Source organism: Saccopteryx leptura, chromosome 1, assembly GCF_036850995.1.
Source record: "Saccopteryx leptura isolate mSacLep1 chromosome 1, mSacLep1_pri_phased_curated, whole genome shotgun sequence".
In the NCBI taxonomy this organism is placed as follows: Eukaryota; Metazoa; Chordata; class Mammalia; order Chiroptera; family Emballonuridae; genus Saccopteryx; species Saccopteryx leptura.
Window position 1 is genome coordinate 215539393 of NC_089503.1, and position 25041 is coordinate 215564433.

The 25041-nt window shown below is 38.6% G+C and overlaps 1 protein-coding gene across 1 annotated transcript in view; it reads right to left on the reverse strand.

Annotated features, from left to right (window-relative positions):
* Positions 1–16244: 16244 nt before the first annotated feature.
* The window catches only part of TTC29 (tetratricopeptide repeat domain 29), a 118934-nt gene continuing 110137 nt past the window's right edge, over positions 16245–25041 (reverse strand). The window contains exons 9-10 of the mRNA XM_066360919.1: positions 24475–24598; positions 16245–16760 (exon numbers count right to left, since the gene is read on the reverse strand). Coding sequence (XP_066217016.1) covers positions 16503–16760; positions 24475–24598 — 382 coding nt within the window. The 3' untranslated portion in view covers positions 16245–16502. The remainder of the gene's footprint in view (positions 16761–24474; positions 24599–25041) is intronic.

Consider the following 25041-nt stretch of genomic DNA (forward strand, 5'->3'; position numbering starts at 1 on the left):
TGTTTAAGTTTCCCTTATGCTTTTCAGTTTCTGACAGCTGTCAGTTTACAGATAGGATGACTTTATCTAAGCATCACAAACACTGCTTTAGTATCTTCAGGAAATTTACTGTGAAAGCTGAAGTTTCACTGTCCCAAATCAATTACTACATTCTTCAACTTGAAGTATATTTATCTGTGGGCACCAAGGCAGCCAGTGGGAGGGTATTGATGGGAGTATAATGTCATGTGTAGCAGGAGAGAAAGATGAAAAGTGTTTTCTGCTTAATGGGTTGGTATTAAGTAGGTGGGAACGGCTTCTAATTAGCCAACAATTGCTGTGTTTCCCAGTTTCCCTCCTTCCCCTCCTCCTGTCGGTCACCAGCTGCCAATCTGCCCCCATTTTTTTTTTATTTGGAGTTCATTGCTCACTGCAGTGAAAGCCTTTGTTTAAGAAAGAGGGCTCCCAGGGTCTCAGCTGCCTGGGTACAGCTTGCTGCCTACGATGAGGAGCAACTGTCAGTTTATTTTATCTCAACCTTTTCATCATTCTGCTGAAACTGATCGACTGAAACCACCTGAGAGACCTGAGGATTCTGTACCTGCAAGTCATTAGCTAGGACTGCATTCTCTCACCACATAGCAAGTCAACAGAGCACTTCCTGAAATGCCGTCCACTTTAACCCCATGTCTCCCCACCAATGCGTAAGAATTCTGTCCCCTTTTGTTGTTGAAGCTGAGTCGATGGGAGACGATTCCTTTGATGTGCATACATAGAAGTCAGGATATTTTGCTTTGGCTATGGGGTAAGGTTCACATCCCTATGACAGGTTTTGCTATGGTGATAGCACTGATGTGGGGGACATTGTTCCATCCACAACAAAAGTGAATGTGGAATTGGAAAACATTTTACAAAGTGACTTTATAACATCAGGTCTTAAGCCCCGTTCTTTACACACATCAAATGTGCCAGACTGAAGCCTGATTTTGTATGCATATGATCAATAATAGAGCTGCTTAGAGGGTTTCCTATTTCTTTTCAGAACTGAGTACAGAAAAATTTCCCCCACACTTAAATGACACTCTGAAAACCTCTTTTAGAGAAACAATCTAATCTGGTATATCTAGAATGCATCAACACAGAATGATGTGATTAGAAAATTCAAGGACGATGTTTAGGGAAAATCAGTGATGTGCAAATCTATTGAAATACGATGCTATCATACATCACTTACAATTGTGGAGTTGTGACTATGTGATATTTAACTATGTTTCAATGTGGGTAGTAGTCTTGGTGGGGAAATGACATTTTGGAACCATTTAGAAGGAGAAAGGAAAGGTAACCGAGCAGATACAAACAATATTTTTGACAAATGATGTGAAGGAACAAATAAGAATTGGGATTAGGGAGAAAGAGTTCAAGGACTTTGACTTGATTTAAAAATAGGTATCTAAAGGAGGTGAAAGGAGCAGAGGTACTAATGTGAACTGCCTTCCATATTCCACATGTGAATTTATACTGTCAATAAGAAATGGCCCTGGCCGGTTGGCTCAGTGGTAGAGCGTCGGCCTGGCGTGCAGAAGTCCCGGGTTCGATTCCCGGCCAGGGCACATAGGAGAAGTGCCCATCTGCTTCTCCACCCCTCCCCCTCTCCTTCCTCTCTGTCTCTCTCTTCCCCTCCCGCAGCCGAAGCTCCATTGGAGCAAAGATGGCCCGGGGCGCTGGGGATGGCTCCTTGGCCTCTGCCCCAGGCGCTAGAGTGGCTCTGGTCGCAACAGAGCGACGCCCCGGAGGGGCAGAGCATCACCCCCTGGTGGGCGTGCTGGGTGGATCCCGGTCGGGTGCATGCGGGAGTCTGACTGTCTCTCCCCATTTCCAGCTTTGGAAAAATACAAAAAAAAAAAAAAAAAAAAAAGAAATGCTATCTGAAGATCCATTAGATGGGTTTACACCATCTTAGTGAAATATATAATTTATATATCGATAAATACATAATATGTAAATAGACATTATATATAACAGAAATATAAAATATGTAGGTATCTAATATATCAATATATAATATATATAATAAAAAGATCTGACCTTGCTTTATTACCTTAGAATATTGAAAAACTTAAAATTTGTTCTCACACATAAGAACCAGCTGGTGAGCTTGTTAAGAGCAAATGCTGGAGATTCTGACTCCATCAGTCTATGGTGATATATCTATTTAACCCCTCTGACCACCACCAATCAGATCATTGTAAAATGTAGGTGGTCCTTGAGCAGTATCCCCGAGAAACTGCCTAAAGCTTATTGTGAAGTTTAGTTTTCCACAGAATATCTTAAAATACTTGTATCTTGATAGAAATGAGACAGTATATCTTGAGTTACCAGTGAAGAATTCTAATTTCAACTTTCTCCTCATAAGGATCTTATACTTATAAGTGTTTTAAAATCATTTTTGAAAAATGAAACAGATAAGACCATAATAGACACATACCAGGGTGTTTCACATGTGTTAAGTACTGTTTCCTCAGACCCTTGATCCAATTATGTATTCTGCGTCACAAGGTAGAATAGACTTCCTACTGTAGGTTTAATCAGAGCCCATTTACTTTACAACCTGTTCTTCACCCAGCAGCCAAAATGATCTTTCTAAAAAGTCAGAGTCCTGTACTCAAATCTCAATGGCAATTTCCCATCACAACTGGAATATGACCCAGAGTCATCACTATGGCCAGAAGGCCCTAAATGAACAGGCTGAGGCCGAAACCTCAATTCTTCCCTCTTCCCTCACTCTGTTTGCTCCTACCATCTTGGTCTTCTTCTTGCTACTCCAACAAGCTCCACCCTTCTAGATATTCACACAGCTTGTCTGCTCATTTCAATCAGGTTTCTATGCAAACCATGCCTTTTTTTTTTCTGGCTTCTCTGAAGCTCCTGTTTCATAGAGCCCTCCCTGAGTGCAATCACTTTTTGGCTTCTTCTCCCTGCTTTATCTTCATAGCACTTAGCACTCTTTCTAGTGGTTGCCTGCCAGCATCTCATTCTCCATGTCCACGCTTCAGAAATTGTAATTCATGTAAGGTACTGAAGCCAGATAATCTCCCAGCTTCCCTTGTGGCTCGGCAGAGTCACGTGAGCCATGCCCCACCAATCACTGGCATGCACGCCAAACTTTGCATCCAGAGCTGTGAATTGATAAGCAGGGCTGTGTAGAATCCAACCTGGTGAGGCACAGCAGCAGGCAGGGTTCTATATTGCATAGCTTCCTTAGTAGTTCTCATGACTAGAAATTAACCTGCCAATGTGTATATGCTGTTTAATTTTTTACTGGCCATATTTTGCTGTTGTATAAACATGTGTTTAGTGTATACAAACCTGAAAGACTTGTCATATATATTGTTATTCAAAGAACAGGGTACTTAATTCTTTTGTATCCCTGCTAACAGGTTTGTGTAAATATTTACATGAATCTAAAAACAGTTATTGAATTATATTTTATGAATCTAGATTATTGCATCTATAGGCATTTAATATTAGCTTTTAGTATATGGCTTGATATTTCTGTTTTACTTCAAATGGATATGCTTTAAAAGAATCAAGAAGAGATCCTGAAGAAAGAGCAATGGATTGGTTTTGCTCTACTTATCTTTTACAAATTATATTTTTCTTGGCATGCACTGAGAAATCTACCCAGTAGAAAGCTGATTTTTTTAAAAGGAAAACTCCTATGTTAGATATAGAAAGTGACAGTATTATGCATAATTATCTATGCAATTACACTTGCACATGCTTGAAAAATTTTAGCCGGGAATGCTTAATAACATTTGCATGGTTAAATGAGACAGCAGAAACAACTGGAAAGGCCTCAGGGCATGGTCATCTATTTAAGCATCCACTTGGATTTTCAACATAATTAGTCATATAATTCTGTGCCTAAACTGAGTAGATTCATGTAAGTAATTATAAATTATTAAAAAGCCATATGTGTATTTATTGGATATTTCCTACCAATAAAATTTCTAAGGAATATTCTATATTCATATTTCATCATATAAATCTTCAGGTAAGGGACAGTTAATATAACTATTTGTATATCTATAGTTTTAGGAAGAATTCCTATGATCAAATCATGATATCAGTCTGTTCATCTGTCCCCACTAAGATTTTTATGAAAAATGTTTCATTTGCTTATGCTATATTCAATACAATGAGCATTTATATTTATTAATTTTGGTTTTAATTTTAATTAATACCTAAAGGTTAGATACAATAGCTTTCTCTTGTGTAGTTTCCTTTTCACACTTCTATTAGCAGTTGTTGGTAAAAATGTGGGCTAAATTAATCTGAACAGTAAAAATATTACCCTCAAAATATTATGACGGTCATTTGGACCCAAATTCTCCTGGTATTTCTCACCCATTGTCTTATTGACTATTGATTTTGAAGCTTCATTTCATTTATTATTTCGTTTTATTTCTCCACTGTTATTTTAACAGTTAAGTTAAAAACATATGGAGACTCAAGAAAAACTATGTATTCCTTCCCAGGAGTTTATCTAGTGAGCAAGACTAGAAGACCTTTGAAAGTGTTGAACTAAAATTCTTTTGGTAAAGAACAAAATACAAATTATTAGTTGTTTTTAAAAAAAATACAATTTATTAGTTGATACAATGAAATGTATCATCTTAATTCAGAAAAATCAGACTTAACTCACTAAAGGTTAAAAATTTTGTGTGCCTGATTCCATGTCAGAAGTCAATAAGCTCAATCCCTTAGAGGCAGAGCACTTAATGAGCTAACTTTAGTTTTCCCTGTTGGTTTGACAAAGTCCAACTTTGTTTACCTCAAGGGCATGATAGAAAAACATCTATTTGCTCAGATTTTTTGATTGAAGATCAGAATGACATGAAAGGATGAAAAAAACCTGAGTACTTTGTAGTGTTAAAGGATTTGGGGATGATGAATACCGTCGGTGCTTTCCATAGTTATTTCATTGCAAGAGTCATTCAAGGATTCAGAAAGTAAATGTATTCAGGTGCATTCACAGTATTTCACAGATCTACTTCTGGAAGGTCAAGACACTGGTCAAACGGACAGGCATCAAAATTAAAAAATATTCTAGCATTCCTTCTGTTTCGATAGACTCTTGCTCAGTATTTTTCATATGGATACATTGTACCATCCCCCCTACTTCTAGTTGCTGGATATATATTTTACTTCTCATCACCCATGAAAAGTAAAATATATATCCATCAACTGTTAGCCAAGTCTGTCATCATAATAAAGCATTATAAATAATTTCTAAAAGACTATTCATCATAGAAAATATTTATTTTTCTATTAATTGTGCTAAATAACCTAGACTGCAAAAACATTCACTCTTGTCTGGGAATTAAAAGACACAGAGTAAAAGAATATAAAGAAAAGTGAATTCTGGGACCATGGATATAATTTTTGATTGATATTATGGTTAAAACTATAAAAATTTACAATGATGAAAACTTCAAGTGAGAGGTAATTAGAAAGAAAAACTCCCACACAATACCCCAAATCAGGGAAACTTTGGAAAGACTTAGAAGCCAAGAAAAATTGTTTCTTAACTATGTTCATGTTTTAAATACAGTATTAATGTCACTTCTTTTTTAGAAGAAATCACATGTATCAAGAATCACTACAAAAACAAAACAAAACAAAACAAAACAAAAAACAAAAAAAGAACCACTACAATTGCCCTAACAGAACCTTATAAAAAAAGGATTAAATATATACACACAGGAGGAAACTTTTTGCCCCCAAATTGAGGGGCAAAATGGTAAAAAGTGTTCTAGTTAAACTGGCACAGTATTTAGAATCTATGACCAGAAGTAAGATGACGCAGTTAGAAGCAGAGGTCAGACCCCTCACTGGGAATGAAATTAATACAAACAGGTGACAATGGGTTCTGCCAGAACTTCACACCCTAGCCTTCTACTGTAATCATGCCAGCATTTACTCTGGTTTTGCTGTGGCTGAACCAACCATCCAACTTTTCAGTCAAGCCATTACAGACAAAATTGAAATTAAACCAGATCAGAGAAACTCAGCTACATTTTTTCTTAGAGGTGGTGAGTTCAGTGTACATTGGAAAGTTAAAACTGGTAACACCATCAGCTACCAAGAACTGTGAGCAGAATCTAAAGAAGTATAGTTTTTGTTTGTGCAATCAAGAATTCTCTTTTATTGAACCAAGGCAGCAGATAGAGAAGGAGGCTCTCAGAAGGGGGAAAAAAAAAGAAAGATCTTTCAACCTGAGGGATCTAGAGCTACATTATTATTTCCCGATGAAGTGAGCATTAGTTTGCTGAAGAAATACTTTATTCCTAAGGAAGCAAACTTGTCACTCATGTTGTAGAAGATATACAGAAATGTATAAACTGAATCTGAATGAGGAAATTTGAAATTCCGGCTCAAATTCTGCTTTTTATTTAAAAATTTGGCTGTATTACTATTGATTTGTCTTTTTCAGCATGTTTCATCTTTAAAATTATTTTTTTACCAGCTGCAGAAGACATCAAATTCTCTAAGCTCTTTACTGAAATTTACTTTTACAAAGAAGTATACTTTGATAACCTGTCGATTTAAATTAGATTAGCAAAAAAGAGATATATCTTTTTTAAGCTGTTTGACAGTAGTAGAGCTGAATGTTTCACCTTCATTTTCTCTTAGCAAACTTGTTTATTGTGACAAGGAATGGAAGGAGAAAACACAGGCTCTCTGCCTCTAAAAATCCACAGGTAGACTCACAACGTATAAACACACAAGTTATAAGTTGTCGTACAGAGAAAGGGCTGTCCCGGTTTCCCACTGGAGTTCCCACTGCTGCTATCTAGGTAGCCGTCCCGAAGGATCCTGACGCTCGTGGGGTCAGGGCAGCTTAAATGAAGCCGTGGTAACAAACAACTACAAACATCTCGGTGGTTTGCCACAGTAAAGGGCTATTGTGTGCTCACAGAAATTCTGCTGCAGATACGAATAGCTTTCCAGGACAAGTGTTCTACAGATGCAGCTTTGGTGATCCAGGTTGCTTTGGTCTGGTGGCCCCAGGTTCATAGGCTTCTCCTGTGATCACTGCAGCCCGGCAAGAATCAGCCGCAGGGTCTCAGGTAGACTCCCCTCTGCTTAAGCCCAGAAGTAACTCTTGCCCCTAGGCCAGGACTGGTCACAGAGCCCTGCCTAGTAGTCAAGGACTGGGAAGAGCCATCTTCCATGTGGCCAGACGAGTAAAAGATGAGATATTGGTAAGCTCTTGTAAACTGTACCCCCTTAAGCAATGGTTACCGAGCCCTCTAAAAATTATATGTAATACTTGAATGTTTTTCTGATGAGAGAGGGAGGGACCTTACTTACATCCCTCTCTTCAGTGGGAGAGTAATGTCATCTAAAAATGCTAATGAGTTGTTTTTTTTCCCCCAAACAAGGTATAGATTTATATAGAAGAAAGAAAAACTTTGACATTCAGGAACAGCTTAGAGAAGTTACATTTTAGGGTAGATTCTCAAACTTTAGAAGATCCACGTGTTAGTCTCACCATTCATAATTATCTTCCTTTACACTGCCTGTATGATGTCAGTTGCACACTATATCGCAACTGTCCTTAGTTTGGGCAGTAGGTAGTCTTCAAACATTAAAATATACCCTAATTTCCCTAAATTAAAGCACTTTTAGTCATTCACAATATAGTGTGAATCAATTCAGTTAGATGGATTTCTTCCTGACACTGGTCAAAACTTCCATCCTCTGAAGGACAGGTGTCCTAATTAGGGAAGGAGTTGTACATTGTGGGAAGGGCAAGTAGATTTAGAACATGGGGCATCTTTAAAATTCAGAGAAAATGTCAGATTCTGAGATACTGCCTAATGCTCGACAAAGAAATTAATAGATATTTACCAAGAAGTCTACAGTTTGGGTATTCTTCAAGCACAGTCACGTGCTGGGCATTGTGCTAGGTGCTGGGGCGCCGACTGCCACCATGGTTGCTACTCCGTGCTAGATAATGTGACAGCACTGTGTGGCATTTTACTGTTACTGTACTCTTAGTTGTCAGTGCTTTTACCTGAGTTTTACCGAAGAAACAACAACAATAAAAAATACCAGTTAAAAGTGACTTAAGAAATAGGAAAATTTATCTCACGTTAAAAATAGTGGTGGTGGCAATTACAGAATTAGTTACTTTAGCCTGAAGGATGTCCTTAAGGCCCTGGATTCCTGCTATGTTTCTTGCTGTTGTCATCATCTTGGTAGCCTGGCGGAGGTCGGCGACAGCATCTCTAGGCATCACATATTCACGTGACATTTAAAGTCAGGAAAAAGGGAATCACCTCATCTTGTGGACCAATTTAAGAATGAATAAAAACTTCTGAGGAATTCCTCAGATTTTCTTTTCTTACGTCATTAACCAGAATTGTGTCACATTTCCTCCCTAAAGCAATCACTTGGCAAGTATATATAAGTAGATCAGAGTGACTGGCTTATATTAGTTATGCAATACTCAGCCACTGGGGGTGGAGAAAGGCCTAACTGTCTCCTAATGACACATCAATTAGAGGAGAGACAACAACCAGGATTCCCTTAGCAGGAAAGAAGTTGGGCAATGGCCACTGGGTAGGCAATCAAAGCGGCCTTCTACACAGATGTCTTATGTCATTGGACCCTTGAGGCAACCTTGTGAGGTAGAAACTGTTATCTTCCTCAGGAGATAAGGTAACAGAGGTGAAGTTAGCCAGGTCCACCACCTATAACATGCTAGAGCTGGGATTCAAAAAGTGATTGACGCCTGACCTGTGGTGGCGCAGTGAATAAAGAATTGACCAGGTACTCTGAAGTTGCTGGTTTGAAACCCTGGGCTTGCCTGGTCAAGGCATATATGAGAGTTGATGCTTCCTGCTCCTCCCCCCTTCTGTCTCTCTCTCTCTCTAAAAATGAATAAATAAATTTTTAAAAAAAGTGATTGACTTCAAAGCTCAAATCCCTCACTTCATAATGCCTGGTGAGTCTGGTCAAAGAAGACTGCCCATCACTGAAATATGCCTTTTCCAAATTCACAGCCTTGCCCCTTGTGAATTTGCCCTAGTCCTCTAGTTCAGTTTGTCTATAAAAGATTAAAGAAGTGTTATTGACGAGCACAACTAAGAAACATGGAAGTAATTGTGCACAAGATCATATAGTAATTCCTCTCATTAACCTTATTTGTTTCTCTTTCCTTGCCACATGTTGATATAATTGTAATATTATGGCAGAAACAATGTAAAGGAGTTTTTATACAAGGTTTACTATAAATAATTTTGATGATATGATGCCTTTAAAACCCATAAAAATTCCTTTGGTATTCAAGACTTCCTTAAATTTAATTATAGTAAAATAAAATTTAAAAGCATAAGAGCTTCCTCAGAAACTTAAGAATCAGAGATTTACATAACTAAAATTTAAAGATCATATAGTCTAATCACCTAAAATTTTTCTGTTTTAAACTATTTCATACATTTCCTTTCTGTGTGATTATATAACCAACTGGGTACATGTTTAGGATGACTGGTTTTATTTGAAAATTTCAGAGATTGCTTTTGCTTTTTCAAAATTTGCTTTCATTAGGACCCCTTGGAGAAATGAGTGATGCAGATCTGAAGTTGAAGATGTATAATGATGAGCCTGAAACAATTTCTCCTACTAGAGAGCAAGGAACCATCAAAAACCACAAAACTTACACCAGAGGCTATTTGCAGGAGGCTGTAATGATCTGGGACCAAAAGTACCGAAGATGAAAACAGATCACTCACCCTGAGCCAAATTGTTCTTTCAATCTGAAGAAACACAAGACGGAATTTTTAAAAAAGATCACCTTTAAAGAAACCCAATTGGTAGGCCCTGGCCGGTTGGCTCAGTGGTAGAGCGTCGGCCTGGCTTGCAGAGTCCCGGGTTTGATTCCCGGCCAGGGCACACAGGAGAAGCGCCCATCTGCTTCTCCACCCCTCCCCCTCTCCTTCCTCTCTGTCTCTCTCTTCCCCTCCCGCAGCTGAGGCTCTATTGGAGCAAAGATGGCCCGGGGCGCTGGGGATGGCTCCTTGGCCTCTGCCCCAGGCGCTAGAGTGGCTCTGGTCGCAACAGAGCGACGCCCCGGAGGGGCAGAGCATCGCCCCCTGGTGGGCAGAGCGTCGCCCCTGGTGGGCGTGCCGGGTGGATCCCGGTTGGGCGCATGCGGGAGTCTGTCTGACTGTCTCTCCCCGTTTCCAGCTTCAGAAAAATACAAAAAAAAAAAAAAAAAAAAAAAAAAAAGAAACCCAATTGGTAGGCAATGAGAATATGGCTGCAAAAACAAGGGGTTCTCAAAGAAGAGATTTGCTGGAGTGACACCAAGACATTCAGCCCCGACATGCAGGTATGGTGGTCCCCACAATGGCAGTTGTTGCCTGACTGAAGTTGCAGGTGCCTTTACAGAATCAGATTTCTCCATTTAATTTACCTTTAACTCACCTTTGTTATAAACTCCACAATACTTTGTTAAATTACTTTTGCTTTAAACAACTGATTAGTTTTTAAAGAAAATTTTAAAAAGAAAAATGATTTTATTTTTACTGACATATTTCTCATTTTTATGTTCTTCGTTCCTTTGTGTAGCTCCAGATTTCTATCTACGTTCGTTTTTCTTCTGCCTGGAGAAGTTGCTTTTCATTTCTTTTCTCTCTTCTTCCCTTCCCCTTCCCCTTCCCCTTCCCCTTCCCCTTCCCCTTCCCCTTCCCCTTCCCCTTCCCCTTCCCCTTCCCCTTCCCCTTCCCTCTTCCCTCTCCCCTCCCCTCCCCTCCCCTCCCCTCCCCTCCCCCCTCCTCTTCCCTTCTTTCCTTCCTTTTTTTTTTTTTTGCATAACTTTTTCCCCCCATTACAGTTTACATTCAATATTATTCTGCATTAGTTTCAGATCTGTGGCATGGTCATTAGACAACAATCATGTACTCTACAGACTGGTCCCCCTGTGATTTCAAGAACCTGCTTGGCCCTATTCATGGGTATTACAATGTTATTGACTATGTTTCCTATGCAATTCATTTCTATCTCTGTGACTATTCTGTAACTACTGATTTGTACTTCTTTTTTTAAACTTAATTTATTGGGATAACACTGGTTCACAAAATCATACATATGTCAAGTGTGCAAGTAAAAAAAAATCACTTGCACTTGGCATGGTGCATCCATCACCCTAAGCAGTTTTTTCTATCCCCATTTATCCTGCCTTTACTTGACGCACTTTGGCAAAGTTTCTCTAGCATTTCTTGTATTTATGTCTTAGTGATGAATTCTTTCAGTTTTTGTAAGCCTGAGAAAATCTCTATTTTGCCCATGTTTTTGAAAGATATTTTCACTGTGTATAGAACTCTAGGTCTGATGGGTTTTTTCTTTTAGTACTTTAAATAAGTTGTTTATTCTATTTGGACTTACACTTTTTTCAGTGATATTTCTGCTTTTGTTTCTTTCTCTCTCTCCCCCCCCCCCCCCCCGCTTCCCCTTGCCCCATCTGCCTCCCTCTCTCTATCTCTCTCAAATCAATGGAAAAAAATTTAATGAAAAGAAAAAGTGTGGACAATTTCTTTGGTTCCACACAACTCAATCATTTCAAGATACCTGAAGATTTTTAACTCATTTCCAGCTGATGGAAAGAGGCTGTAGGAGTAGCACCAGATTTAGGAAGGCTGAGACCACCACAACTAAAGTGCATGAGAAGGAATAATGGTGAGTAGTGCATGAGGCATGCTCAGAAATTGGAGATCCCAGAAATAGTGGGAAAGGGTGAGGTTTGACGAAATGCTGAGGGGAAATACGACATTGTGTTGGTTGAACAGGAGGATGAACTGAAAGTCTTCAGATTAAATAGTTCATTTGGATTAGCAACCTCAGCAGTGCTAACTAGGGAAAAGTAAAATTGCATAGGATATCAGATAGCTAAAAACTTCTTTAATATAAACTCTAACAGGAGGACCAAATATTAATACTGGCATTTATATAGTTGTTGAACATATTATAATAGTACTACTACTACTAATAAGTTAACTTTTGTGGAAACTTGTAGAAACGTGTTTATGGGGAAGAAAACAATAACACATAAATTGCACATAAATTCTAGGTTGTGCTCTTAAGGACTACAAAATACCATATTTATTTAGAAGTTGTTCTTACTGAGGAATTGTGGGTTAGTTCCAGATAAATCTTTTCAATGATCTATTTGAAACCTCAAGTAACAGGCTGAAGAGATAGAGAAATCTTTTGCCAAGAGTCACAAAACTAATTTATGTTCAGTATAATATTGGAACCCAGGCAATCAGGCACTTAATACCCTCTTAATTACACCAAGCTGCTTTGGTGAGCTTTGATTCAGTCACATTGTTCACCAGAATCTTCTTTATATGTGTCATATTTTTGAATACATTATTGGAGATAGTTTTGCTCTCCAAGGATAGGATGATACAGAACCTGCTTGCTGACTTTTGGCTAATTCCATAACTTTCTCCTCATTGCAAGGGTTGTCTACTTTAGACAGAAGTAGCTGGCCAAAGTATAACAGAACATGAAACTCACTCTTGAATGTTGGTTTTTCACTTAGGGTTGAGTTCATGAATGAAAAATACAAGCAAAGAAAAAGATAGAAAGATGCGGCTCGGCATTCAAACAAGGACCCAACATTAAGTCAACAAAAACCAAGGACTAAGAGACAAATTACATGATATTTATTGTTTTCCTTTAAAAATTTTAAATGATTCATTAAAGTAGGGTGGTATTTTTGGCACTCAAGGAAACCTTTACCTGCCATTTTGTAGAAACCTTTACTGACTAGCCAGTGTTTTTACCTATTTCTATACTCAAGATTTGCATCCTATTTCTCTGATATGTTACATTTGACTACAATAGGAATGTGCATTAAAACTGTGCTGATATTACCTGATTAACAATTTTGGCATTTAAAAGGCCATATTACATTTCTAGGTTAACAGTACGATGAAGTTGAATAGGGAAAGCTTTTGCTTCTGTGTCACTGTCCCACATCTGGGTCTATGATCTCCACAAGACATGATGAATTACCATTTTTCCATATGTATAAGACGCTACCATCTATAAGACGCACCTTAATTTTGGGGCTCAAAATTTGAAAAAAAATATGTATTACATAAAGTTATTGAACTCAATTTTTATTCATCATAAAATTCATACAACTCCTCATCACTGTCAAAACTTCATCCACTGGCTTGTCTTCATCTGTGTCTGATGATGAATTACTGTCTTTATATATTGCCTCGTCCTCAGTTTCATCTATGGTGTTTGAAATGCCACAACCACTGTATAAGATGCACCCAGATTTTAGACCCTAAATTTTTCGAAAAAGGTTGTGTCTTATACATGGGGAAATACGGTAGCTTTTTATTCAAAACAAATTTCATGAGTGTAGAGAAAATAGTTCTAGTAAGAAAAAGAAACTATATTGTAGAGAAATCAGCAGAAATTCATAGGTCCTTAAGTCTTCCAGAGCTAATTTCTGTTGCTTCAGGCTTGAATAATTTTGTTGAACTGTGATAGATTTGAATTCCTTCTAAATTCTTAAATTTGGTAGGAAAATCGACTGTTGTTTCACTATTGGAAAGGAAAGGAGGAATGTGAAATCATTTCAACTCTGAGAGTATTAGATGGTATGAAGGCTCCTGTATTTGCTGTGTTTCCTCTGAAGGCTACAAAGATAAGAAAGAGATGATTGCTGGTGAATGACTGTTCTATTTTATCTAGAGACCCGAGTGCTCTCACTGCTCTATTCCCTTAGGGGGTCATGTTCCTCTGCTTAAAAGAATATTGCCTGCTCTGTGAGCTAATGATTTGTTTGGAGGATGTAAGTCTCAGAGGTGAAGATAACTGCACAGCTTTTATAATGTATCTTTCAAATCTTTGATCTGCTTTTTTCTGAATACATGGGACCCTCTACAGCAAGATTAAAGATGTCTTTTCTGACAAGAAGACAAAATTTGAAAACCTAAAAGCTGCTCAGTTTTCCAAACAATATTTCTGTATTTCTTCATTTTGTCAACATCATACTTGGTGTTGTCCTGTATTCATGTGATAATTGCATGGTAATCCAAATACAGTAGAGGATCACAAGGGTTTTCCCCCCTCATATTTTTCAAGGAGGCAGGAACTATGAGTCTTGTTTTAAAAAGTGGTTAGTACAAACTGGCTTTTGGCTAGGACAAATATATTCACTTTGAATTCTATTTAACAAATATTTACTTGTTAGTAAGTAGATATTAGACATCATGCCTTTTTTTTTGTAGGGAATGCCAAGAATCAGAACCTGTTTTCAAGAGACTCTTACTCTCAATGGGAAAGTAAGGCAATTAAAGAAATGGCATGATAGGATACAATATATGACAAATAAAAAGTATTTGGGGAGAAATGAATGACATTTGATCCGGGAATAGTGAGAAGAGATAACATTCCAGAGAGAGAGGAATCAGGAAAGATTTCAGCATTTGAGAAGGACCTTGTGAGATCAGTGAGATTTCTCTGGATAGTGTGGGACCTGGAATAAGGTGTAGGGGGAGGTGGTGGTCCCTGGGGGAGGGAGATGGTCAAGAAAAATTGAGAAGCTTGTACTTAATTTGTAGGCAGTAGGGAGCCATTGAGATTTTTAAGCAGAGCAAAGATAATTAGAATGGTGGTTTAGGAAATATTTTGGAAACATTTTAAAGTAGACTTTTTTTTTTAAATTTTGAGCTAAAATTATGTCTATGTAAACAAGCATGTTTGATAATGTCTCAGGTTTTTTTTAGCATTTCTATAAAAATGTTAAACAGGCCAATAGTATGAGAATTAACTTACTTATATTTGAATCTGAAAGATTATTTTTCACTTTTATAATGTTGTAGGTTATCCATGCATAGATTTCTAATCTCAATCAAATGAATCAGGAAGGGGTATACTTTCTTTCATAACATTCTGGAGAATTTAATCTTTTCTACAACATGAATAGCTAAGTTTTACTATCCAAATAATATTTTGAAAAAAAGATTTTGTTTTATTCCTAAATACTTTAGAACATAGCATATCCTTACAAAAATATGAAGATAAAATGTAAAAAGAATATATAAATATTTTTAAAAGTAAAAAAAGATAAAAAAAAACAACTAAAAACAGAACCATAGCAAATAATAGACACATGGTTCTGATCAGTGTTGTTTTGTTTTTTATGATTATCATGTGATGGCTAAAGTTTATCCAAGATAAATCTGAAAATGTAACAACTTACTCTTTACCAAACCTTTTATCAAAGCAAGTATTCTAATAAGTGGCTCATATTCCTTCTACTTGAGCTCCTGGGAAGAAAAAGAAACTAAAGGGAGAATACTCAAAATTACAGAACTCCCAAATATACATGACAAAACAACATTCTGAAGAGGGCAAAATAGATCTGGAAGTGGTTAGTTAATAGTTAACCACATACACTATTTTGGGGGCACTTGAGTACATTGAAATTCAACAAGCATCTCTTTTTAAAAGATTTTATATTATTATTTTTTCTGACTGTACATATATTTGGAATAAGACCTTTCTTATTTTATAACTAGAGGACAATCAGTGTAAGTGGTAGTCTGCTAATGTAAGAGTGAATAAAATTCCTTTGTGCCCAATTTACTATTATTTACTATTTATTCTATGGAGGAAATAAATTCCAAAAGAGATTATTTTTTTATCTAAAGGGAAAAAACCCCCCAAAACTCCCAAGCAGGAAATGTCTCTTCATGTTACAAAATTTTGCCTAATGATTCCATTTGAGTTATCCCAAAACATTTGAAATATTTTACTTTAAAAAGTTTGATTTGCAAAAAAATAATAACGTAACACAAGATCTACCATAGGCAGCAGTGCTGTTTAAAATTTACAAAAAGACCCTAATCTAAAATTCTTAACTGAGGACTAAAGCGTAGGCAAGTTGACATGCAAAACTGACCCTCACCTACCTCATTTTGTTTGTAATTGACTATTTTGACTAATTATCACAAGAAAACATATATAGAAAAAAGGTGGCATTGACTGAAATTACTATCACATATTATCTAAATTAATATTCAAATTTGAATTGGCAAAAAATAGAAAAATGTACTACCATCAGAAAAGTAAGAATACTAATTAGCATCTAGGAACACTTACTCTTGTCAATAAGATATAACACGTAACATTTTTTAAAAACATAAGTGTATTTCACATTCCTTACAATTGGTCAGTACTTCCTGTTGAATTTTGAAGATAATTAAAATAAAAAATAGCATGAGAATGGTGTCTTATCAGGTTGAAGGCATCATTAGCATGGTTTTATGCTTTTCTTACAAATTGAAGGTATAATATAACATGAAAGTACATCCAACATTCAGTAGTAATGAATGAATTAAGATTACCCATACAATTAAAATCACCAATGACTGAGTAAACCTTTACAGTGAAGATGACTTAGATTAAGAATGATACAAAAACTAAACTTTTTCAGAAAACAATGCCTTATCAGCAGCTGGATCAGGTTCAATGTCAATTCTGTTCTCTTTCCATGACAGCAGGTAGTCAAGGCTGGTGAGATCGGCAGATTCTATATAGTTGTTAACTGTCAGCATTATCTGATGAGCCTTTGCTATTCCATAGTGAACTTTTGTTTCATCCATCAGAGGAATGTTTGTTAGCTGTACTGTTGTGTCAAAAGCTTGCTGAAAGTATTCAGAAGCTTTGCTGTAGTAGCCCTAAGAATATAAGAGAAATAATTTTTTTATTTTCATGTTACCATTCCCCATATCTGCGCATCTTGGCAAATACCACACTGTTCTTTCAAAAGTGATAGCGATTCATTTTTTTGTTGTTGCTGTTTTAGAGACAGAGAGAGAGAAAGAGAGAGGGACAGATAGGGACAGACAGGCAGGAAGGAAGAGAGATGAGAAGCATCGATTCTTTATTGCGGCACCGTAGGTGTTCATTGACTGCTTTCTCTATTTTTAAGAAAAAAGTCATGGCAAGAAGAGTCTCTGTTAGAATAAGGTTCTTTTTAAACATTGTGATTACTAACTATGCAAATCTTGAAGTTAATTCACTAAGGAAGCTATCTTTATCAGGTTGAACTGTATGAAACTTAAGATTTTTGGATAAAAATTTTAAAATATTAGCATTTTTATATGGTTCAACCTAATACATGATAACAAAAAGAAGTTTGGGAAAGAGTGAACCAATCCACATTGATTTCTCTTACTTGTAGCATTGGACCTACCTAATGAAATCGTGTTACCCAGCTTTAGTCATCTGCCACATTAGGAGACCATTTTCAGCCAACCTGTTCAATCAATCATCAGTGAAAACAGATGTATATATCTGCGGGTTGAACTTTTAATCTTGTTTTCCCACATGCACATGCCATTCCTGATTGAGAACGTGGGAGCATCCAAGAGTTTAAAAATATATGATCTTGATAGGACTAGCATGACTCAAATGATCATTTAAATGTCTATTTCTTCTCCAAGTTCTTTGAACCATATTAAGTCACAAAATTTCAGGGTGTTCTTTTGTTTGTTTGTTTTTGGTTATCCTTACCTCTCCTTTTAAAAGCTATTGGTTACAAATAAATAGTGTTTCCCTAACTTTTATGAAGTGTCAGGCCAATGCTAAGTACTTCATATATATTATGTCATTAGATTTCATAAGTCATCCTATAAGAAAATCTTTTTATTTTACAAATAATGAAACTGAGTCTCAGAAAACAGACTATCTTTTGCTACCCCCAAGTCTTCTGAAAATTCTCATTAAAAACTCTTCCTTCAAGGAGGATATAATTTTTAGGATTGAGCTATACGAATACAGACGCTAGGGAACAAGATTTCCTTTCATCACTGATTTATAACACTTTGGGTCCCATCCTCTGGTCTCCCCTCCCACCCTTCCATTTTCCCTCCTGCCCTTCCCTCTCCCCTCCTGCCCTTCCCTCTCCCCTCCTGCCCTTCCCTCTCCCCTCCTGCCCTTCCCTCTCCCCTCCAGCCCTCTCCTCCACCCTCCTGCCCTCTCCTCCACCCTCCTACCCTCTCCTCCACCCTCCTGCCCTCTCCTCCACCCTCCTGCCCTCTCCTCCACCCTCCTATCCTCTCCTCCACCCTCCTGCCCTCTCCTCCACCCTCCTGCCCTCTCCTCCACCCTCCTGCCCTCTCCTCCACCCTCCTATCCTCTCCTCCACCCTCCTGCCCTCTCCTCCACCCTCCTGCCCTCTCCTCCACCCTCCTGCCCTCTCCTCCACCCTCCTATCCTCTCCTCCACCCTCCTGCCCTCTCCTCCACCCTCCTGCCCTCTCCTCCACCCTCCTATCCTCTCCTCCACCCTCCTGCCCTCTCCTCCACCCTCCTGCCCTCTCCTCCACCCTCCTGCCCTCTCCTCCACCCTCCTATCCTCTCCTCTTCCTTCCTGCCCTCTCCTCCACCCTCCTGCCCTCTCCTCCACCCTCCTGCCCTCTCCTCCACCCTCCTATCCTCTCCTCCACCCTCCTATCCTCTCCTCTTCCTTCCTGCCCTCTCCTCCACCCTCCTATCCTCTCCTCCACCCTCCTATCCTCTCCTCTTCCTTCCTGCCCTCTCCTCCACCCTCCTGCCCTCTCCTCCACCCTCCTGCCCTCTCCTCCACCCTCCTGCCCTCTCCTCCACCCTCCTGCCCTCTCCTCCACCCTCCTATCCTCTCCTCTTCCTTCCTGCCCTCTCCTCCACCCTCCTGCCCTCTCCTCCACCCTCCTGCCCTCTCCTCCACCCTCCTAACCTCTCCTCTTCCTTCCTGCCCTCTCCTCTTCCTTCCTGCCCTCTCCTCCACCCTCCTGCCCTCTCCTCCACCCTCCTGCCCTCTCCTCCACCCTCCTGCCCTCTCCTCCACCCTCCTGCCCTCTCCTCCACCCTCCTGCCCTCTCCTCCACCCTCCTATCCTCTCCTCTTCCTTCCTGCCCTCTCCTCCACCCTCCTGCCCTCTCCTCCACCCTCCTGCCCTCTCCTCCACCCTCCTGCCCTCTCCTCCACCCTCCTATCCTCTCCTCTTCCTTCCTGCCCTCTCCTCCACCCTCCTGCCCTCTCCTCCACCCTCCTGCCCTCTCCTCCACCCTCCTATCCTCTCCTCTTCCTTCCTGCCCTCTCCTCCACCCTCCTGCCCTCTCCTCCACCCTCCTGCCCTCTCCTCTCCCCTCCTACCCTCTCCTCTTCCTTCCTACCCTCTCCTCCACCCTCCTGCCCTCTCCTCCACCCTCCTGCCCTCTCCTCTCCCCTCCTACCCTCTCCTCTTCCTTCCTGCCCTCTCCTCCACCCTCCTGCCCTTCCCTCTCCCCTCTTGCCCTTCCCTCTCCCCTCCTGCCCTTCCCTCTCCCCTCTTGCCCTTCCCTCTCCCCTCTTGCCCTTCCCTCTCCCCTCCTGCCCTTCCCTCTCCCCTCCTGCCCTTCCCTCTCCCCTCCTGCCCTTCCCTCTCCCCTCTTGCCCTTCCCTCTCCCCTCTTGCCCTTCCCTCTCCCCTCCTGCCCTTCCTTCTCTCCTTGTCCCCTGTCCTCTCCTTACTCTCTATCACATACACACAAACAAAAACATACATGCATACTCTTTTGAAAGGAAACCTTTATAAAAGAGCATGCTTTATTATGAATTTTCAAGTCAGCCTCTCAGAACATTTGATAAAGGAATTAGAAAGAGAAACACTATAGAGACAATTCTATACCATGTACCAGTTCAGGTAAAATACACCCTCAATTCCACATACCTCTGCATAATCATGGAGTTCAGAGAACAGTCAAATTGATTGAATAAAAAGTTGCTAGCAAAGTGAGGAGGGGGAGAAACAGGGCTTATGTGACAATTATGAGCAGCACATATAACACTGTTACATGTCCATAGGGACAGTTTAGGTGAACTGTTTATTCAAATGGTTCATTCCAATTAAATTTGCTAATTTAAACAGAGTCCCTCTATATTGTATCAATAATAATTTTTTATTTGCTGAGGTGAAAAATTCTTTCTCTTATTTCAATATATAAAACAGAGTTTATATGAGAATAAGATTAAATTAGGAAAAATAAAACTATCAAATATTTATATGCCAATTAGCAAATTATATAGTTGAGAAACTACAGAAATGTTGAAAATAAAAATAAAATTTATTGAAATTATAGATTATCTGGTTAGACATCAAAGATATAGGATAAACTAGATGAAAATAAATGACTAGACCAAATATTTCTATGTTTAAAAAGAGAAGTATAAATGTCTAATTATTGTTCTAGTTATAATTCCGAGCTTTATAATTCTGAGCTATTTGTTGTTTTAGGTGAGAGGCTCGGTTCAGAAAAAATTAGGGGCCATGAATAATAAACATATTTAAATTTCCAGAATTGTTTTTATATATTATTTCATTTATGTTTAAACAAACTCATTCATTCATCTGTTTATTCACTGGGTATCTACTATATGCCAACCCCATGCCAAGCAGTGTGAATTCAGCAAGTAACCAAGTTTACAGTCAAAGAGGTGAGCTAGCTGCTACTGGAAATATTTATGTGCCTAAAATTTTTATTAGATCTTATTGAACAAGTGCTTTTTTTCCCCTTAAAATAGGAGCATTATAATTAGGTAATAACTCTTCCCTAAAATTGTGCCTAGTATCCAATCTTCACACACACACACACACACACACACACACACACACACACCTGCCATAAAACTAGTATCAGTGTAAATTTCTCTAGTTTAAAACACTGTTAATAAAATACAACATTAATTCTCAGATGCAAGGGTTTTTTACACATACCTTTCTGGGATAAGATTTGATTAAGGTGCATTGTATTTCTAGATTTTTAATTCTTAAATTTAATCTCTTCTCTAAAGGTTCTGCCCAACCCTTCATAGTTCATTTCTGTTATCAATTAGTTAATCTCTATCCTATTTTAAATTCAGAAGATTCTAGTAATTAATCCTGGCAATCTTAATCATGAGTCTGAGAATATACAAATGTATTTATGCACTTTATAAATGCATATTACTGAAAGAGACAACTTCATTGATGACATCATAGATCTTGAAACAAAGCTTGTGTTATTACACTATAACATAGAATTTTCATGCATAATTCTGATTCTTACTAGACTCTTTTTGGTGTCTAAAGTGTCACTCTATATCCAATAAACAAGCTCAAAATAAATGGGCATTTGCTCAGTACTAAGGAAGAATCATTTCTTACAGTTTTCCTGCTATTTTAGGGTTGAAAGTAACATTGTTTTAACTACATGATTATTTTTTTTATCTTATTAAGGAATTAGAAATCCCAAATGGGATTTCTATTTTCCCTCAAAAGTTCTCAATTGGCCACTTTATATTAATTATATATTTTCAATGAACACTCCATCAAAAGATTACATGAAGAGGGTTGGGAAGGTGCCCATCTTCTGGGACTATGAGGTAAAAAGAATATTTTACTATATAAAATAAGAGAATTTATCCAAGACAAAAATATTTTAAAATGTATTAACTTCAATTATAACAACAGTGTAAATATTAGAGAAAACAATAACTCCAACATTTTTGCAAACAATTTTGTATTGTAATTGTGGTCTTATAATAATATTATTCCTTAGAATTTATTAAGAATATAATTAGAATATATTACATGAATAATATGAAACCAGAAAAGGCATAATAAGGCCTAAAAAGGTATACTGCCAAGTACCATTAGAGTTGCTTTTAAAGATTTAGCACAAGTTTTCAAAATGCCAAGATGATGTACATAAGTAAAATAGAAGTCTGGAATTTCAGAAGTGAGAGAATACTACTCTTCAGTTGTACAAAATTAGTTATAAGTTTACTGGTTGATTCAACAAACTCACATATTTTTGCTAACCAAGTCTGTGCCAGGCTTTCTCTGCGAGGCACTGGAATAAAATAATAAACAAAGCAGACAGAATCCTTATCCCTTTCATTAAGATATAAGGAATCACTAAGGTGTATGAGTCAACTTGTACAGTTGAAGGAATGTACATTTGAATATGGCATAAATACATGGAGTTCTCCAATTTTATATTAGAAGAGATAAACTGGTACACAATTATCTTTTGGTAGTTGACATAGCCTTTAAATATTTTTCACATCTCTAGCCTCTGTATATTAAACTCTTCTTCAACAATTAATAATCAGAGAGTAGAAAATATATTGATGAGATACAAGTTATTGGTAATAATGTTAAGAAAATGCAAATATAAAAATATTACCCTTCAGAAAGGTTTATTTATTTTTTCTTACGCTTTCTGTAATTAGGAGGATACAGGCTGACACTTAACGTTCATGTTATCTGAAAAGGCAGAATTCTGGGTATTGTTTGGTGGTAGGGTAAAGTAGTTGGTGCTTTTGCAGTTTTGTTTTGAAGAACAATCCTTTTAATAAGTAAGACTATACCTTTTTATTTGAAAGGTGAATTCTGCTACTAGAGCATAAGCTCCCCCAGTAGACAACAAGCCTCACAAGAACATACGCCTTGTCTGTTTTTCACCAGTTTCCCGAAGAGTAAACAAAAGCACACACAAGATCAATGAGACAGAAGTCCCGGAGATGGATGGGGCAGCGGGAGCACACAGTGCAGAAAGACCTGCTGCGATGGGGGCGACAGATGGGGGAGGGGACAGGGTGGAAAGAACTCAGGGAGAGGGTGGGATGACCAAGGCTGAAAGAGGGGTTCCAGAAAGACAGGGGTGGGAGAAGGGAGCGAGGTGGGCAAGGGAGGAGGGGAGAAGAAGGAAGGTGACATTCGAGGAAAAGGAAGCTTTATGATGGTGAGTGACAGGAGAGGGGAGCAGATGAGCCAGGGCAAATGCAAGAGAGAGAGTGTACAAAGACACCCCACTAGAAAGCACGCTAAACGAAAGCAACAACTAAAGATGAGCCGTTTCATTCATTCAAGTAAACTTCAAACTCTATTTCCTTAAAAAACATAAGCCCAAATAATCCTGATATCATCAAAATCAATTATATGGAACATGGGACGACAGTGGTTAAGTGTATGGGTTTGAATACCACAGCCACATAGAAAACGTGGAGACCTGGGTAGGTGACTTAAACCCTCTTAGACTCTGGAAAGGGCAATTGCATGATACCACATAAGGGTGGAGAGAATTATAATAGCGACCACTTACTTCCACTGCCAGACTCTATTCGAAATGCTTCATACATATTCACTTAGTACTCACAACGACCTTTGGAGGTGAGAAACCAGAGGTGCTGAGGAGGTAATTAACTTGTCCCAGGCCACAGATTTTGTAAGTGAAAGAGCTTAGATTTTAACCAGGCAGTCTGGTCCAGGGTTGGTGCTTTTAACCACCACATAAATAGTCTCTCAGAAAGATTAAGACAACGAGTATGAACACAATTTGAGAATGTAACTACTCTCAAAAATGATAGGGTCAGCCTGACTAGGCTGTGGCACAGTGAATAGAGTGTCGGACTGGACTGGGACCCAGAGGACCCAGGTTCGAAACCCTGAGGTTGCCGGCTTAAGCGCGGGCTCATCGGGCTTGAGTGTGGGCTCACCAGCTTGAGTGTGGGGTCACTGGCTTGAGCCCAAGCTTGCTGGCTTGAGCAAGTGGTCACTTGCTCTACTGGAGCCCCCCAGTAAAGGCACATATGAGAAAGCAATCAGTGAACAACAACTAAGAAGACTAAGGAGCCGCAATGAAGAATTGATGCTTCTCATCTCCCTTCCTGTCTGTCTGTCCCCGTCTGTCCCTCTCTCTGTCTCTGTCACACACACATACACAAGGATAGGTTCAACTCAGGACCAAAACAGCAATTATAACTGGAGAACAAGCCTCTTTCCTGCCATTTCTAAAGAAGAATCTAGGCAATAAAAGGTAAAGGCAGGAGAAAATGAATCACAAGTCCGCTATGGCCAATGCGTTTCACTAGTAATGGCCTCTTGAATGAGATACTTTTATTTTATACTTTTCTCTCTTCTTTCACATAAGCAATCTCTTGTTAGAATTACATATCTCCTGCAGAATTGCCCTTGGGATTGTCCTGTCTTCTCCCGAGGGACCTAGCAGGGGCATCACAGCTGGATTAGTAAAACAAGAATTTGAAGCAAGAGAATTGTCAGCAGATAAAAGCCAACCATTATAATGAAGTTCCTTTACATTGAAATATTTTAATTGCTCTTCAAATCTGAAATGACTAAGGACCTGCATTGTCTATGAGATGTGAATTAGTGTTAGCGGCTTGTGGTGACTGTGCCCAACATGGCACTCAGGTCCTGGAAGAAGAAAAAGAAAGAGACGTTTCTCCAGACACTTCCCTGTGCATTAACTAAGTCCTGCAGTCTGGGGGCCATTCCGCATAACACACTGGGGGACAGTGAGGTTCAAATAAGAATAGAATTTTAATGCTACAATTTTTCCCCATAAGCCAGAAATACATATACTCACTTTTTCATTGTAGATGTCACCAAGCATTGTACTTGCTTTCACAACATCAAGGCTTTGAAAAGTGTTTCTTGCAATTTTCACAACTTTTTTCAAGTACGTAATTGCTTCTGTCATCTGCCCTTGGCTAGAATAAATAAAGTAGGAAACTATTGGGTTTCATTTCACTTAAGTGTCACAGTGAAGAGAAGAAATTGTGTGTCTCTGCTTTAGAAAGTGCAAGATGGTTACCAGGATAATGAAACTCACAGTGAAAATATAAAATTAAAAATTATGTGGTGTGATTTTGTTGGAGTATATAAGTTAAAATTTAAACTTTCAAGCCACCCATGTATTGTTGTGGAAATGTAAAACTGCTGCAGCTGTTTTAGAAAAAAGCTTTTCAGTTCCTCAGAAACTTTAACATAGTTATCACATGACCCAGATATTCCATTCATGTGTATATACCCAAGAGAAATGAAAATATGTCCACACAAAAACTTATACATGAATGTTCATAGCAACATTATTCTTCAAGAAGTGGAAACAACCCAAATGTCTATCAATTAGTGAATGAATAAGCAAAATGTG